Raw genomic sequence first — 15,310 nt, forward strand, 5'->3', positions numbered from 1 at the left:
ATCTGACAGCGACGTTATTACGACCTCACTACTACCATCACGTTCTCACCGCGACCAAACTACGTTTCCACTACAACTTTACCACGCTGTTCACTACCATAGTACGATTCTAACACGCCCTTGTCGTGCTCATTACGCTCTTCTTACGACCTGACTACGTTCATACTATGTTTATGTGATAACAAATCCGGTAAATAGTTTATTTTGGTAGGTCACATTTATGAAAGGGCAGTGGATAGTAATTTAGGTTTGATTGGTCGGTCCGACATATCTGCTTGATCAGGATTCGTAACTATCGCAGCTCCCTCTGCCTCTACATCAACCGCTACCGCCACGCCCACGTGCTCTAGTAGATTTTGGTGGCATGACTGTATTGTTTCCGAGAAATCTACGTATTAATCAGAAATAGAAGGAATGGAACTGTATTGATATGGAACACGATGTTGACGTTATTGCTGAGAACGTAGTAAGATCGCGGTATGAACTTGTACAATCGTGGTAAGAACGTGCTATCATCCCAGTAGAAACGTGGTAATATCGTGTTGTAATCGGATAACTCGTTGTATGGTGGTAGTAAGAACGTGATGAACGTAGAAAGATAAGCGTAGTGAGGTCACAGAAAAAGCGCGGTGAGAACGTGGTATTATCGTAGAGGGATCGTTGTAGAAGCGTAATGAGGACGTAGTATCATCGTGAAAGCAACGAAAATTTACATTTTCATGCCGCTCATAACGCGATGAGCGTGGTGCAGGTCTAGTGGGACTTGGGCTTTACAGCGACGTTAAAACGACCTCACTACGACCATCACGTTCTCACCGCGATCCATCTACGCTTCCACTACGATCCTACCACGCTCATGCCGTCCTTATCACGCTTTTCTTACGACCTGACTACGTTCATAGTACAACCATAATCCTCACTTCCATTTTCACATGAAATATATAAAATAATCTAATTAAAATATTGATCTCTGATTACGTAATACTATTTAATTAAATTGATTATAAAAGCTCTCCAGGTTTTGTTTGTGTGTATTTAATTTGGAACTCTTGTCCTTTTTCTTGAACGACTCATGATCAACCTTGCTTGACATATCTGTGCCGTCCCTGCTATTGTTCACTAAAACATCATTATTTGAGCTTGATGAACAAGCAAAAGATTGTGATTCAGGTCGGATTGGTCGGTCCGACATCTCTTCTAGATAGATCAGGATTCGTTACTATCAGAGCTCCTCTACCTCTACATTTACTCTTACAACCACACCCACGTGTTCTGGAAAACTTAGGTGGCATTTATATGGAACACGATAATGATGTTACTGCTAAAACCTTATAAAGATTTCGTGATAAGAACGTGCTATAATCGCAGTAGATGCGCGGTAAAATCGTGTTCCAATCGAATAACTGGTGGTAAGGTCGAAGTGAGAACGTGATGACCGTGGTATGATCATGATAATCGTAGAAAAGGCGTGTTGAGAACGTGATATCATCGTAGCAGGATCGATTTAGACGCGTAATGAGGACGAAGTATCATCGTGAAATCAACGAAAATTAACATGTTCATGCCGCTCATACTGCAACCTTACCACAATCTTAATTTATCTAAGATTGCGGTGAACGTGGTGCGATCGTAGTCTAGTTGGACTGGGACTTTAAACTATATATAAAATAATAATTATAAAATAAACGTAGCTTATTTTCGTGTGTTTTTTAGTCTTGACACCAACCAATTAGCAATAAAGTTGACTTCCTCTGAAGACCTTCGTTGGAAATATAAGCCATATAAACATAGATATAGATATAACATGGATAAATAGAAAGCCAAAGCGAAAGCAAAAGCGAACTCCTGCAATTTGATTTTTCTCAGTCTGTTTAATTTGATATTACAGATTAAAAATATATGTTAATCATCGTTTTTATCTGTATAAGAATGATTTTTTGTTGATCTAATCAGTCAATAAATTACAAGTGAATAATTCATCATTAATGTTTCTTACCGGCTGGTAAAAGTGCAGTATCCTTTCACTTTCATTAATGATTGAACAAAACAAACATCATACTTTAATTTTTTATATATCTCGTTGTTAGTGCCCCTTTACAGACGTATGAGGTGCAATTTGAGCAAAAATAAAAGAACAAAACGAGGTAAAATATGGATAGGATATGGAATTTTTTTTTGAGATAATTCTTAAATAGCGAGAAAAGGAAACAAAATTGTGGTATTAAACAGCCAAACGTGTGTTAAAACAGCAACAAATGTGACAAAAAGCCGCTATTCATTTTGTAACAAGCAGCCAACAATGTGATGACAAGTCGAGCGCACCCGTAATGGCGCTGCCCATGGAAAAAATTGACGAGTAAAAAAGTATAGATTCACCCAGTTACATGTAGATTACAACAACAGTTTATGTACAGTTTATGCACACGTGATGTCCAGAAGATGATTTAATTCAGAATTTGTGCATGAGATGTTATTGAGAGGGGATTTTTGAACTTTTTTACAAGTAACAAGGTACGAGACTCCTATCGGTCATCACCTATTTAACTGAAAACTACTTTCTTTTTATGACTATGGCTACCGTTGAGTCTATTTCTGAACTGAAACAGCTTATTATTGGTATAGACGGAAAAGTAGGAATATTATCCAACAAGCTAGACAATATAGAGGACCGCTTCACACGCATAGTAACAGAAATAAAATCTGAGGTAGATGAGGTTAAAACTGATGTTAAAAACACAAAACTTGAGGTTCAAAAATTACGGGAGGACCATCTTGAGCTAGAAAAAGGTGTTGGTCACATTGAACTAGAAATTAACAGGGTAGCAGATAAGAAGTTAAACATATTTAGAACAAGTCTAGAAAAAAAATTTCTATTCTGCATGAACAACAGGTTTTATTAGAAAAACATGAGAGAAAATATAACGCCCTTATTTATGGAGTGCCAGAAAGTAATCATGAAGATATATTTGCAGTTCTTAATACTTTTTTCACCCAAGATCTAAAAATAGATAAAGAAAAGGCTGATAGCTACCCTTTTGACAACGCTCATCGTATTCCATCAAGGCAAACATCAGACCAGATAAAAAGGCCTTCTCCTATAATAGTCCGCTTTATCCATCATGGAGACAAACAGTACGTCCTATCAAAAGGTTATAATTTGTCAAACAAACATATGCGCATTGTTGATGATTTACCCCCAGTCATGAAAGAATCGAGGCATGAGCTCGCAAAGTTGGCTTACACAATTAGGAATGAGTAACATCTGCAAACAAGAATCAAGGTGGTTGGAACCCGTCTTCTCCTACAAATACGTACAAACTCAAAAGATAATTGGTTTCTAAGGAGAGAGGCTCTCTGTTGCTTACCTTATAAATGAGGATTGTCTTTTTTGTTTTTGCCTCCATGATCAGATGATACACTTAATGTACTTTTGACAATATACTGACGGTCATTGAAATGTTCTTAAATAACAAGCACATACAATGTATATATTTTCTTCTTTTGACAAGCATGCTTGTTATTTATTTGAAATTTTCATGTTTTATCGCCAGCTATTTAGATCTATAAATTAATATATATCCATGTTTCTAAAACTATGTGCCTATTATATATATTTCAGGTTTAAAAAAAAAGAACAGTAAGTAAAAAGTGTGCTTGTTTGATGCGACTGCATTTTCTTATTCTTTTTTTGTTGTTTTGTGCTTCTTTTTTTTTTATGCGTGCTTATGGTTTGCAATTTTATGTTGTGTTTTTGCTCTGATTTTTTTATTTTTTGTTTAGCTTTAGAAAACAGTTGCATTGTATTAGCTTTTTTTGATTTGCAAATTTCCTGCTTTTGCTGTGTATTTAAATCAGAATATATGCCTTTAGCATGTTTAGCATGTTGTTATCAAACTTGATAATTCACTGTTTCAGAAGCTGAAGGCCATTATTAAAATAATTACTCTTGAAATTAAGATGTACATGTACAAAACTTTAGCCAATTAAGTTACATTATATTATTATCAAACCAATCAAAACAATTTAGTGTACGTTTTACTAACATTGCTATAGATTCTGAGATGGCGAATTAATCTTATATTGATTTATATGATATATAGGTTCCTAGATAAAAGAGTTACTTCTGTACACATGTAATGTCGCGATATAACATGTATAACCATGACTTACTTACATGTATCCTGGTACAGAATATTAATTGGTCCAAAATGACGGCTACACATAACATAATATGATACTAGTACATAGTCAGACACATACATGTGTAAAAACAGGAATAATACATAGTATTAATCACAATTTATAATGATACAGTACTACAAAACAATGCCGGTTAACATAATCGTATAATTTAGACTTTATAATTTATATAGCTTTTTACTTAACAGTGATAATTAATTCATTTATAACTTATATTAAAATTTAAAGCAGGCCTTTCTTTTTCTGAACACATGGATAGATGAAATTAGAATTAGCATAAAGTTTGCATTATCTTGAGTCCAATAAGCTATGACTTCATATTATGAATAGGAAGCTTTGATATGCATTGCAATAATTTATTACATTGCTCCTTAAACACAGGTAGTAGTTGTTATTTTGCTGTTACATATATTGTTTTCATTTACATAATCCACTTTTAGGACTAAAGTTTCAGGTACTATAGTACAGACTTCTTAATGGATAATATTTATACCAAAGATGTTCATAAACATGCAATGAAACCTTTACAGTGACACTAGAAAATAAAAATAACTTTAACCAAAACATCCTTATATCACACTTTAGGAAAAGTAAAGACAAAGATAATTATCAAGGTCTAACAACACTCTACTTTTTGCAATCAAAGGGAAATAACTCAAAAGATATTCATTGCATTTGAATTTTTTTTAGTTTGAAACAAGAGCTGTGCTAAGTATATTTAAATACTTAAAAAAATATTATTTAATCAAGGATTCAAAAGAATGATGAGTACAGCTGATTTATTCATAAATCAAGTGATATTTTCTGCTCAATAAATGATCATTTCATAATGTTAACCTTTGATCAAAGTATAACAATCCCCCCTTTTTTCTCACAACAGACTATAAATTGTAATTTCAGTAAGCTGGGTGACTATACCATTTGTAGGTATATATCCTGTATTTATTGACTTACTCGTATTTATTATTTTCATTTATTTTTTACTCATTTTTTTTTTCATTTCTTTTCTGTACAATGTTTTATTATTTTCTTTATTATTTTATTGGCAAATATACTTGAAGATATAGAAATTTATAGCAGAAGTATTACAATTAACATCATGTTTGAATCAGAGACCAGACCATTAGTACATAACATACATTGTGTTAAATTTTCTGTACTTATTGTCAGTTGTGTTGGACTTTTTTTGTCATTTTATATAAATAATGTTTCAAACTGTTTATGTCATTTATACTCTAAATGAAAAATAATCTTATTCAGATTGTCTCATACAACTGCCAAGGACTTAATTCAATTGAAAAGCGAAGAGATGTTTTAGACTATCTAAGAGCAAAAGATTGTAGCATGTATTGTCTTCAAGATACACACTTTTCTGAAAAAGATGAACAATTTGTTAAGAATCAATGGGGTGGAGAATGCGTCTTTAGTTCCTTTTCTTCAAATCAAAGAGGAGTGGCCATTTTATTTAATAATAATTTTGAATATAAGATTTTACAAAGCAAAAAAGATCAAAATGGAAATCTATTAGGATTGAATATTAAAATTAAAGATAACAATATTACTTTAATTACATTATATGGTCCAAATAGTGACAGTCCTTGTATCGCAAGGCGATATAGTAATTTACGTTCCTTTCCCCGATACTAATTTTCCCTCGGAACAGAGAAATGTTGACAATTATTTGCTCAAGCTATTTACATATTGGAGCTCGTCAATGCGTAAGTTTGTTTGAATTAAAGTGACAATATACATCGGACAATGCATGGCATACTATAGACTTATCATTCTGTTATGTTTATATCTTACAATGTAGTAAATGTGGTTTGTTCTTTATTTCAGGTTGAAACGTACATCATAATAAAACAATAAATGTTAAACAACCTGGCGTGTATTTCTTGAGTAAAACATTTCAACGCAAGAGAAAGTATGGATTCACAAGACAAGCCTGAAGATGGAGATAAATTGAATAAGATAAAATTACGGAAGAAGAAACGAAGCACAGCAAAAGGTCAGTTTCACAGAGTGTTCAATAGATTCAAAGAACAAACTAAAACAGAAAATGGGGAGGTTCTCCAGGAAATACTTAAAGACATGGAACATGCATATGAAAAATTAGAAGGGGAACATTCTGCTTATTTAAATATCCTTGACTCTGATGATGAAACAGAGGGTGACATAATTAACACTGCTAACTCCGATATGGACAAGAACTACAGTCAATTATGCGACGCAAGAGCCGATTTAGTCATGATAAATAGGAAAAACAAAGAAGATAAATCAAAGGTAAACGCAACAAAGGAACATCCAAATACTGTTAAAGTCAAACGTTTAGAGGCACCAACATTTAGTGGAAATGTAAGAGAGTATCCCAGCTTTAGAAATGATTACTCAAAATTAATGACTCCGGATCCCTTTGCATTAAAACAGTGTTTGTCCGGAGAAGCTTTGAAAACGGTTCAAGGAGTTGATGATAACTTCACTGCAATGTTCAAAAGGTTAGACATGAAATATGGAAGAGAAGAGCGCATTGCTGAATCAGTTTTATATGAACTTAAATCGCTCAAAAAGGTATCTGATGGTGACAATAAAGGGTTCATACAAACAGTAGATATAATTGAGCTATGCTGGTTGGATTTGTGTAAAATGAAGATGGAAAGGGAAATGGACACTGCAACTATGATGAGTCAAATAGAGGTACTTTTACCGACAATTCAGAAAAGGGAATGGGCTATTCGAAAACAAAGGGACCGATCGCTCAAATTTAAGGACTTTATGAATTTCCTACTCGAAGAAAAAAATGCAATGGAGTACATTGAATCAGATTTACGGGAAGGTGCCACAAACATCAAAAGTGCTGCTCATGTTATGCAGGTAGGAGAAGATCAGTCATCAATTCAGGTACTTCTAAAGGAAAATCAGGTTATCATGAAACAGATGGTTAATGGTTTAGCTCAAGTTACCGAAGCTGTTCAACGTCGTAGACCAAATCAGAACACAGATGGAAAATTCGATCGGCAAAATCAGAATAAGGCCTTGAATCAGAAAAAAATGTTGGTATCACGAAACTGATAGACATGATATTGGACAGTGCTATGCGTTTTTTAATTTGGATGAACAAAGCAAAGTTCAACTGTTACGGAAAAATGGGTGTTGCTTTAGTTGTCTCAAGACTGGACATTTATCTCGTGATTGCAGTAGACGAAATCCTTGTGACATAATCAATGAAGATCATACAAAATGCGGAAAATATCACCATCCTGCTCTTCATGGCATTCCAGTATCTGCTTTGGCATTTCACAATTCAATGGACATTGTTAATGATGATCGTGGTCGGGAAAACGTTATTTTAATGGTGAGCAACGTTACATGCAACGGAATTCAGGTGGCCACCTTATGGGATCCAGGTTCGAACATTTCTTTGATTACTCGTGAATTGGCAGGAAAATTGAATCTAAAGGGACGTAACGTAACACTGTCAGTAACAAAGGTTGGAAACAGCACTGATAGTATTCAAAGCAAGGAGTTCATTCTACCATTAAGCGACGCGCATGGCGAAACCTGGCAAATCAAGGTATATGGTATGGACGAGATAACGGCAGATGTATCTAAAGTAAATGTTCAAAATGTTGTCAATTTGTTCAGAGGCATCAAGACAAGCGATATTGTTAGACAGACAGGTAAAATTGAACTTTTGATTGGCACTAATTGTTGCGCCTTATTACCTACCAAGATTGATCAGATTGGGAACTTGCAACTGATGAAGAATCAATTCGGATACTGCTTACGAGGAAGTCATACTATGTTACAATCCTATCAAAAACGTCAATAGCAATGCTGTTAGAATCAATCATGCATCAAGAATAATACATAATACTAATGACATGCACATTGAAAATTTACCCCTTAAAGAAAGCATTGATAAATTCTATGAAATAGAAAGTCTTGGAATTAGCTGCACACCTAAATGTGGGAACTGTAAATGCGGAAAATGTCCAATCGGGAACAACAACTATACTATTCAGGACGAGAGGGAGTTAATAATGATACGAAACGGGCTCAATTATGATTCTGAAAGTCAAAAGTGGGAAGCATCGTATCCATGGAAAAGGAGTCCAAGTGAATTGCCTAATAATGTTAACTCAGCTAAGGCTAAATTCTTATCAACGGAGAAACGCTTGCATAAGATGGGACAAAAATATAGTGAGTCGTATCAAAATCAAATTGAAGACATGGTTAAACGGAATGTAGCCAGGAAATTGACAGAAAAGGAAATTCAACAATATGAAGGCCCAGTACATTACATTCATCATCATGAAGTATTAAAACCAGAATCGAAATCTACACCAATCAGAATAGTCTTCAATTCGTCAGCTTCGTACATGGGACACGTACCCAACGAATACTGGGCAAAGGGACCTAATGTAATAAATGATCTATTAGGAGTACTTTTGAGATTTCGTCAGGAGAGAGTAGCCACAGCAGGAGATATATCGAAAATGTACAATTCTGTAAACCTGTCTCTACTAGACCAACATACTCACAGGTTTGTGTGGAAAGATATGGATTCAAGTAAGCTGCCAGACCATTATGTATTACAAACTGTTACATTTGGAGATAAACCAAGCGGTGCTATCGCAACCATTGCACTTCAAATGACTGCTGACATGTGTTCACATACATATCCAGATACAGCTCAAATGATCAACAAAAATAGCTACGTTGACGACATTTTGGTGTCAAAAGAAACAATGAAGGAGGCAAAAAACCTGATTCAAAACTGAGACAACATTCTCCACAAAGGTGGATTTGCTATAAAACATTGGATTGTATCAGGAGATTCTAATGATGAAATGGAAGGACTAAGCGTTGTCAGAACAGATGAAGAGAAAATACTTGGTATGATATGGCAACCAATGTCGGATACATTTACATTAAAAATCAAGCTAAACTTCTCGCCGAAGCGAAAGGGAGTTCGAACAGGTTTTAACTTAAATGCACAACAGATCGACGATATCCCACAGAACTTGACTCGTCGAATGGTTCTAAGTCAGGTGTCAAGCATCTACGATCCTCTTGGTTTGGTTACTCCGTATATTTTATCTGCCAAACTTCTAATGCGAAGCATGTGTACAAAGTCAGACATAGGTTGGGATACACCATTAGATGAACAATTAACCACAACATGGATTGAGTTTTTCAGAGGTTTGTTTGAACTTGAGAACATTAAAGTACCGAGACGCTTAAAACCAGAGTTCACTATTGGCAGCCCGACATTGGTAATATTTTCGGATGCAAGTCAAGTGGCATACGGAGCATGTGCGTATGTTCGATGGCAAACTGGCAATAATTATGAGACTAGACTACTTTTTTCCAAGAATAGGATTGCGCCTACAAAACAGTTATCTATTCCAAGACTCGAACTTTGTGCAGCCATTCTTGCGGCTCGAATAAGACAAAAAATCATTCAAGAAATGGACTGGGAATTTGTAAAGATAATTCATATAACTGACTCAATGATTGTTCGAGCACAGATCCAAAAAGAAAGCTACGGATTTGGAACATTTGTTGCAACGAGAGTTGCGGAAATACAAAGTATTACCGATCCTTCTGATTGGTATTGGATTCAAGGGGACCTTAACCCAGCCGACTTAGTAACTAGACCAACACAGCCTGATATCTTGGATGAAAATTCTGTATGGCAAAGAGGGCCAGAATTCATGAGAGAGTCTATCGATTGTTGGCCAACAAGACAAGATAGTACTATAGAATCGAAACAACTTCCAGACGTAGTCAGTGTGACACTATGTATTGATAAGAGAAATGTAAAGATAGCACCTACTCTTATCGATATTGATATATCCCGATTCTCAAGATTGGAAAAGTTACTCCGTGTGACTGCACTCGTGTTAAGTATAATTAAAAAGAAAACATTTAGAGGGACATTTCACACTTTAAACACCAAATCAATTAAGCAAGCAGAACATATGTGGGTCAAAGAGGCACAAGGAGAAATCACTGAAACTTTCATGACACTATTTCAGAGACTAGGCCCTTATAAAAGACAGGATGGAATCATTGTTGTCGGACAGAGGATGGCTGATTGGATTAAGGAATCATGGAACCAAACGGAATTTGTTCTTATACCATCAAAACACCCTTTAGCAAATCTTATCGTACAATCTGTTCATAATGAGGATCACGGTGGAATTGATTCAACTTTAGCGAAGATTAGAAGCAGGTTTTGGATACCTGGTGTTAGGCGCACCATAAAACAGATCAAGGAGAAATGTGTGACATGTAGAAAAAGAAACAAAACTACTTTGACACAGCAGATGGGGAAGCTTCCGTCATATAGATTGAATCCATCGCCACCTTTTTACTACTGTGCAGTAGATTTATTCGGACCGTATACCATCCGTGATACAGTCAAAAGAAGGACATTTGGGCAAGCGTATGGAGTGATTTTTAACTGTCTGACTAGCAGAGGCGTATATGTTGACCTTGTTGAAGGATATGATAAGAACAGTTTTTTGATTGCGCTAAGAAGGTTTGTCTCGATTCGTGGATATCCAAGAATGATGATTTCTGATGCCGGAACGCAGTTAGTTGCTGCAGGAAAAGAACTTAAGCAAGTTGTGCATACATGGGATTGGGACGATATTAAAACATTTGGAACTAGTAAAGGAATGCAATGGAATATAATAAAATCAGCTGATGCACCATGGGAAAATGGTTGTAGCGAAGCTCTTATCAAATCTGTTAAGAAATGTCTTGATGTTGCCATAGGGGATTCAGTGATGACATTTTCAGAATTGCAAACTGTATTATTTGAGACTGCTAATGTGTTAAATGAAAGACCGATAGGTACAAAGAACTGTGATCCGAATGAAGGGACATACTGAATGATTTATTGCTCGGGAGAGCTAGTATTCGAGTACCGAATGGACATTACAATCAGGATTGTAATCCAAGAAACCGTCATGCATTTATCCAGAACGTAGTGAATTCATTTTGGCGAAAGTGGATTCGTGATTATTTTCATATGTTGATTATAAGACAGAAATGGCATACATCATATAGAAATCTCAAGAAAGGTGACTTGGTTTTGGTACAAGACAGCAATGCTTTGCGTGGAAAATGGAAACTGGAGCAGGTTGACGAGGCGATTCCGAGTCTTGATGGAAATGTTCGTGATGTGACCGTGCGTTACAAAAACATAGGAGGTAGTGGAACCGATTATCAAAATGTCACAGATACAAAAATTCGCCGTTCAGTGCACAGACTAGTCTTACTACTTCCTGTTGAAGAACAAACAAATGTAACTGTTTAATATGAAGTGTTCGTGGCGGGAGTGTATCGCAAGGCGATATAGTAATTTACGTTCCTTTCCCCGATACTAAATTTCCCTCGGAACAGAGAAATGTTGACAATTATTTGCTCAAGCTATTTACATATTGGAGCTCGTCAATGCGTAAGTTTGTTTGAATTAAAGTGACAATATACATCGGACAATGCATGGCATACTATAGACTTATCATTCTGTTATGTTTATATCTTACAATGTAGTAAATGTGGTTTGTTCTTTATTTCAGGTTGAAACGTACATCATAATAAAACAATAAATGTTAAACAACCTGGCGTGTATTTCTTGAGTAAAACAGTCCTGATTTTTATGATAAAGTTAGCGAAACAATTGAAGAATTTGATAATCATACTGTCATTGTGACAGGAGATTATAACTTAGTGCAAAATCAAGACCTTGATACTTTTAATTACTTAAATATAAATAATCCAAAAGCTAAGGAAAGAGTGTTAAATATAAAGGAAATTTACAACTTAACTGATCCATTTAGAGAACTATATCCAGAAAGTAAAAGATATACTTAGAGGAAACCAAACCCTATAAAACAGGCCAGACTAGATTTTTTTTTAGTTTCACAGAGCTTTTATCCAAATGTACATGACTTAAAGATACAAAATAGTTATAGATCAGATCACTCGCCTATTATTTTACAAATAAAACTTAATAACTTCAGAATTGGGAGGGGTTTATGGAAATTTAACAATTCTCTTTTATATGATCCAGATTATATCCATATTGTAAAAGAGGTAATAAATAAAACTAAAGAACAATATGCTTCTCTTGTATATAATCGAGAAAACCTAAACTTAGTAGACCCTAGTGAAATTGAGTTCACAATTAGTGATCAATTATTTTTAGAAACATTGTTAACTGAAATAAGGGGGAAAACAATATCGTATGCTTCATTTAAAAAGAAAGAAACAAATAAATTAGAACATTTGCTAGCTGAAGATATAAACAAGTTGGAAGAAATAACCCAAACAGATGAAATTTTGGAACAGATAGAAAAAAAGAAAACGGAACTTAGAATTATCAGACAAAATAAAATGAGGGGTCAATACATAAGGTCAAAAACACAATGGGTAGAAGAAGGAGAGAAACCGTCAAAGTTTTTCATAAATTTAGAGACAAAAAATTATGTCAATATAACAATTCCTAAATTAATTGATCAATCAGGAAATATAATTGAAAACCAAAAACAAATTCTAAACGAAGCCAAAAATTATTACAAAAATCTATATTCCAAAAATGAGACTATAAAATCTTTTAATCTGAATAATGCTTTACCCCATAAAGATATACCAAAATTATCTGAAAATATGAAAGAGTCGTTAGAAGGGGAAATATCATTTATAGAATTGACTGATGCAATTAAAAGAATGAAAAATGAGAAAAGCCCTGGATCGGATGGATATACAAATGAATTTCTTAAATTTTTTTGGATTGATATAGGTAAATTCATACATAGATCAATTAAATATGGCTATAATCAAGGGGAAATGTCTATTACCCAAAAACAAGGAATTATAACTTTCATTCCAAAAGGTGACAAACCAAAACAATACATGAAGAATTGGCGGCCAATCAGTCTTTTAAATAATATATATAAATTAGCATCAAGTTGCATTGCAGAAAGGATAAAGTCAGTTTTAACAATTTTAATTAATAATGACCAGACCGGATTTATACCTGGTAGATTTATTGGTGAAAACACCAGATTAATATACGATTTACTACACTACACTGAAGAAAATGATATCCCAGGCATTCTCCTCCTCATGGACTTCGAAAAAGCTTTTGATACAATATCCTGGATTTTCATAGAACAAGTTCTTGATTTTTTCAACTTTGGAAATTCCATAAAACATTGGGTTAAAACTTTTTTTACAAATACTAAATCAGCAATAACGCAGAATAATTTTCTATCAGATTTTTTTACAATTGAAAGAGGTTGCAGACAAGGGGATCCTTTATCTCCTTACATTTTCTTGTTATGTGCAGAAATTTTAGGAATATTACTTAGAAAAAACGAAAACATGAAAGGTATTACTATTGAAGACTCTGAATTTTTGATATCACAATATGCTGATGACACCACACTTATTTTAGATGGTTCACCAGAATCCTTAGATGCATCTCTCTGTGTTTTAGAACTATATGCTTAATGGTCTGGTCTCAAGATGAATTTAGAGAAAACAAAGGTAGTCTGGATTGGGAAAAATAAATATAGCCAAGATACAATGTGTGTAAAGTGGGGATTGGAGTGGGGTTCCAACAGATTTACGCTCTTGGGTATTAAATATTCAGTAGACTTACATGAAATGGAAACACTAAATTTTGAACCCAAATTTAAAGAGATAGAAAGAACAATGAAAAGCTGGTCTAACAAATACTTATCCCCAATTGGAAAAATTACAATAATTAAAAGTCTTATAATTTCAAAGCTCAATCACCTATTTTTAACTTTACCAAATCTTAATAATGGATTACTAAATCAATTCATAAAAAAAATATTTGATTTTATTTGGGATGGTAAACCAGACAAAATTAAAAGGGAAACAATTGCTCAAATATATGAACTGGGTGGACTTAACATGTTAAATCTAAAACAATACATCAAAGGATTAAAATTAACTTGGATAAGAAGAATAATCAAACAAACTAATAACTATTGTAAATTACTAACTTGTACTGAAAAAATTGAATTAAATGAATTATTCTTGGTAGGTCCAAGAACACAAGTTAAAAATCCTTTTTGGCTGGAGGTTTTTAATGCTTGGACTGAACTACAAACCAAAGTAGCTATTAAGAACGAATATGATTTTATCGCATCTAATCTTTGGAATAATAAAGAAATTAAAATTGGTAATCAAACCCCTCTGTATAAAAAATGGACTGAAAAGGGCGTCTGATTAATAAATGATTTAATTGATAATGATGGACATTTAATGAATTGGCAGGAATTTAAAAAAACATATGATGTTGATACCAACTTTCTTATATTTCAAGGAGTAATGTCAGCTGTTTATTCCTATATGAAAAGTCTTAATATTAAAAATAATCAGCTTATGAAGCCTTATGGGCCAATTATACCAACTACTATTTCTATATTTATGAAATCTACAAAAGGATAAAAAGACATGTATAATGTTTTAAATAAAAAAATAACCAATATCACATCACAGGAAAAGTGGTCTTTAATCCTAAATAGACATAATATTATTTGGAATAAAATATACAGACTTCCATTTTACATTACTAAAAACTCAAAATTACAGTGGCTCCAATACAGAATTAATCACAGAATTTTGGGAACAAATAAATTTATCTACAAAATTTAAATCTCACAAAACAATAAATGCACTTTCTGTTCAGACTCAATAGAAACTATTGAACACATATTCTGGACATGTCCAAAAGTTTTTGATGTTTAGGAAGAACTTAATAAATGGATATTTGCAAAAGTCCAAATTGAACTACCACTTAATTTAGATATTGTCTTATTTGGGATATTAGAAAAAACAGAAAAAAACTACATAAGAAATCTCATAATACTATTAACCAAATATTATATATACAAAACAAAAATGCAATGTGGACAAGTAAATAGTGTAGCCTTTAAAAATTACCTTAAAGAAAATTTGTTCATTGAAAAAATAATATTTTATAAAAATAAACCATTGCAAAGAGCGTACGCCTGCTGGAACCCCTGGCTCCAACTAATAGAATGATTTTATAAGCAAACTC

At 33.8% G+C, this 15,310-nt stretch overlaps 2 protein-coding genes across 2 annotated transcripts; both read left to right on the plus strand.

The window, feature by feature from the left end:
- The first annotated feature begins 8,081 nt into the window (after window positions 1-8,081).
- Window positions 8,082-8,981, plus strand: LOC134692514 (uncharacterized). The gene has a single exon (XM_063552971.1). The coding sequence runs from the start codon at window positions 8,082-8,084 to the stop codon at window positions 8,979-8,981; it is 900 nt and encodes a 299-aa protein (XP_063409041.1).
- A 69-nt stretch (window positions 8,982-9,050) lies between these two features.
- Window positions 9,051-11,102, plus strand: LOC134692515 (uncharacterized). Its single transcript, XM_063552972.1, has one exon. The coding sequence runs from the start codon at window positions 9,051-9,053 to the stop codon at window positions 11,100-11,102; it is 2,052 nt and encodes a 683-aa protein (XP_063409042.1).
- Window positions 11,103-15,310: the final 4,208 nt, after the last annotated feature.

This window comes from Mytilus trossulus, chromosome 12 (assembly GCF_036588685.1).
Source record: "Mytilus trossulus isolate FHL-02 chromosome 12, PNRI_Mtr1.1.1.hap1, whole genome shotgun sequence".
In the NCBI taxonomy this organism is placed as follows: domain Eukaryota; kingdom Metazoa; phylum Mollusca; class Bivalvia; order Mytilida; family Mytilidae; genus Mytilus; species Mytilus trossulus.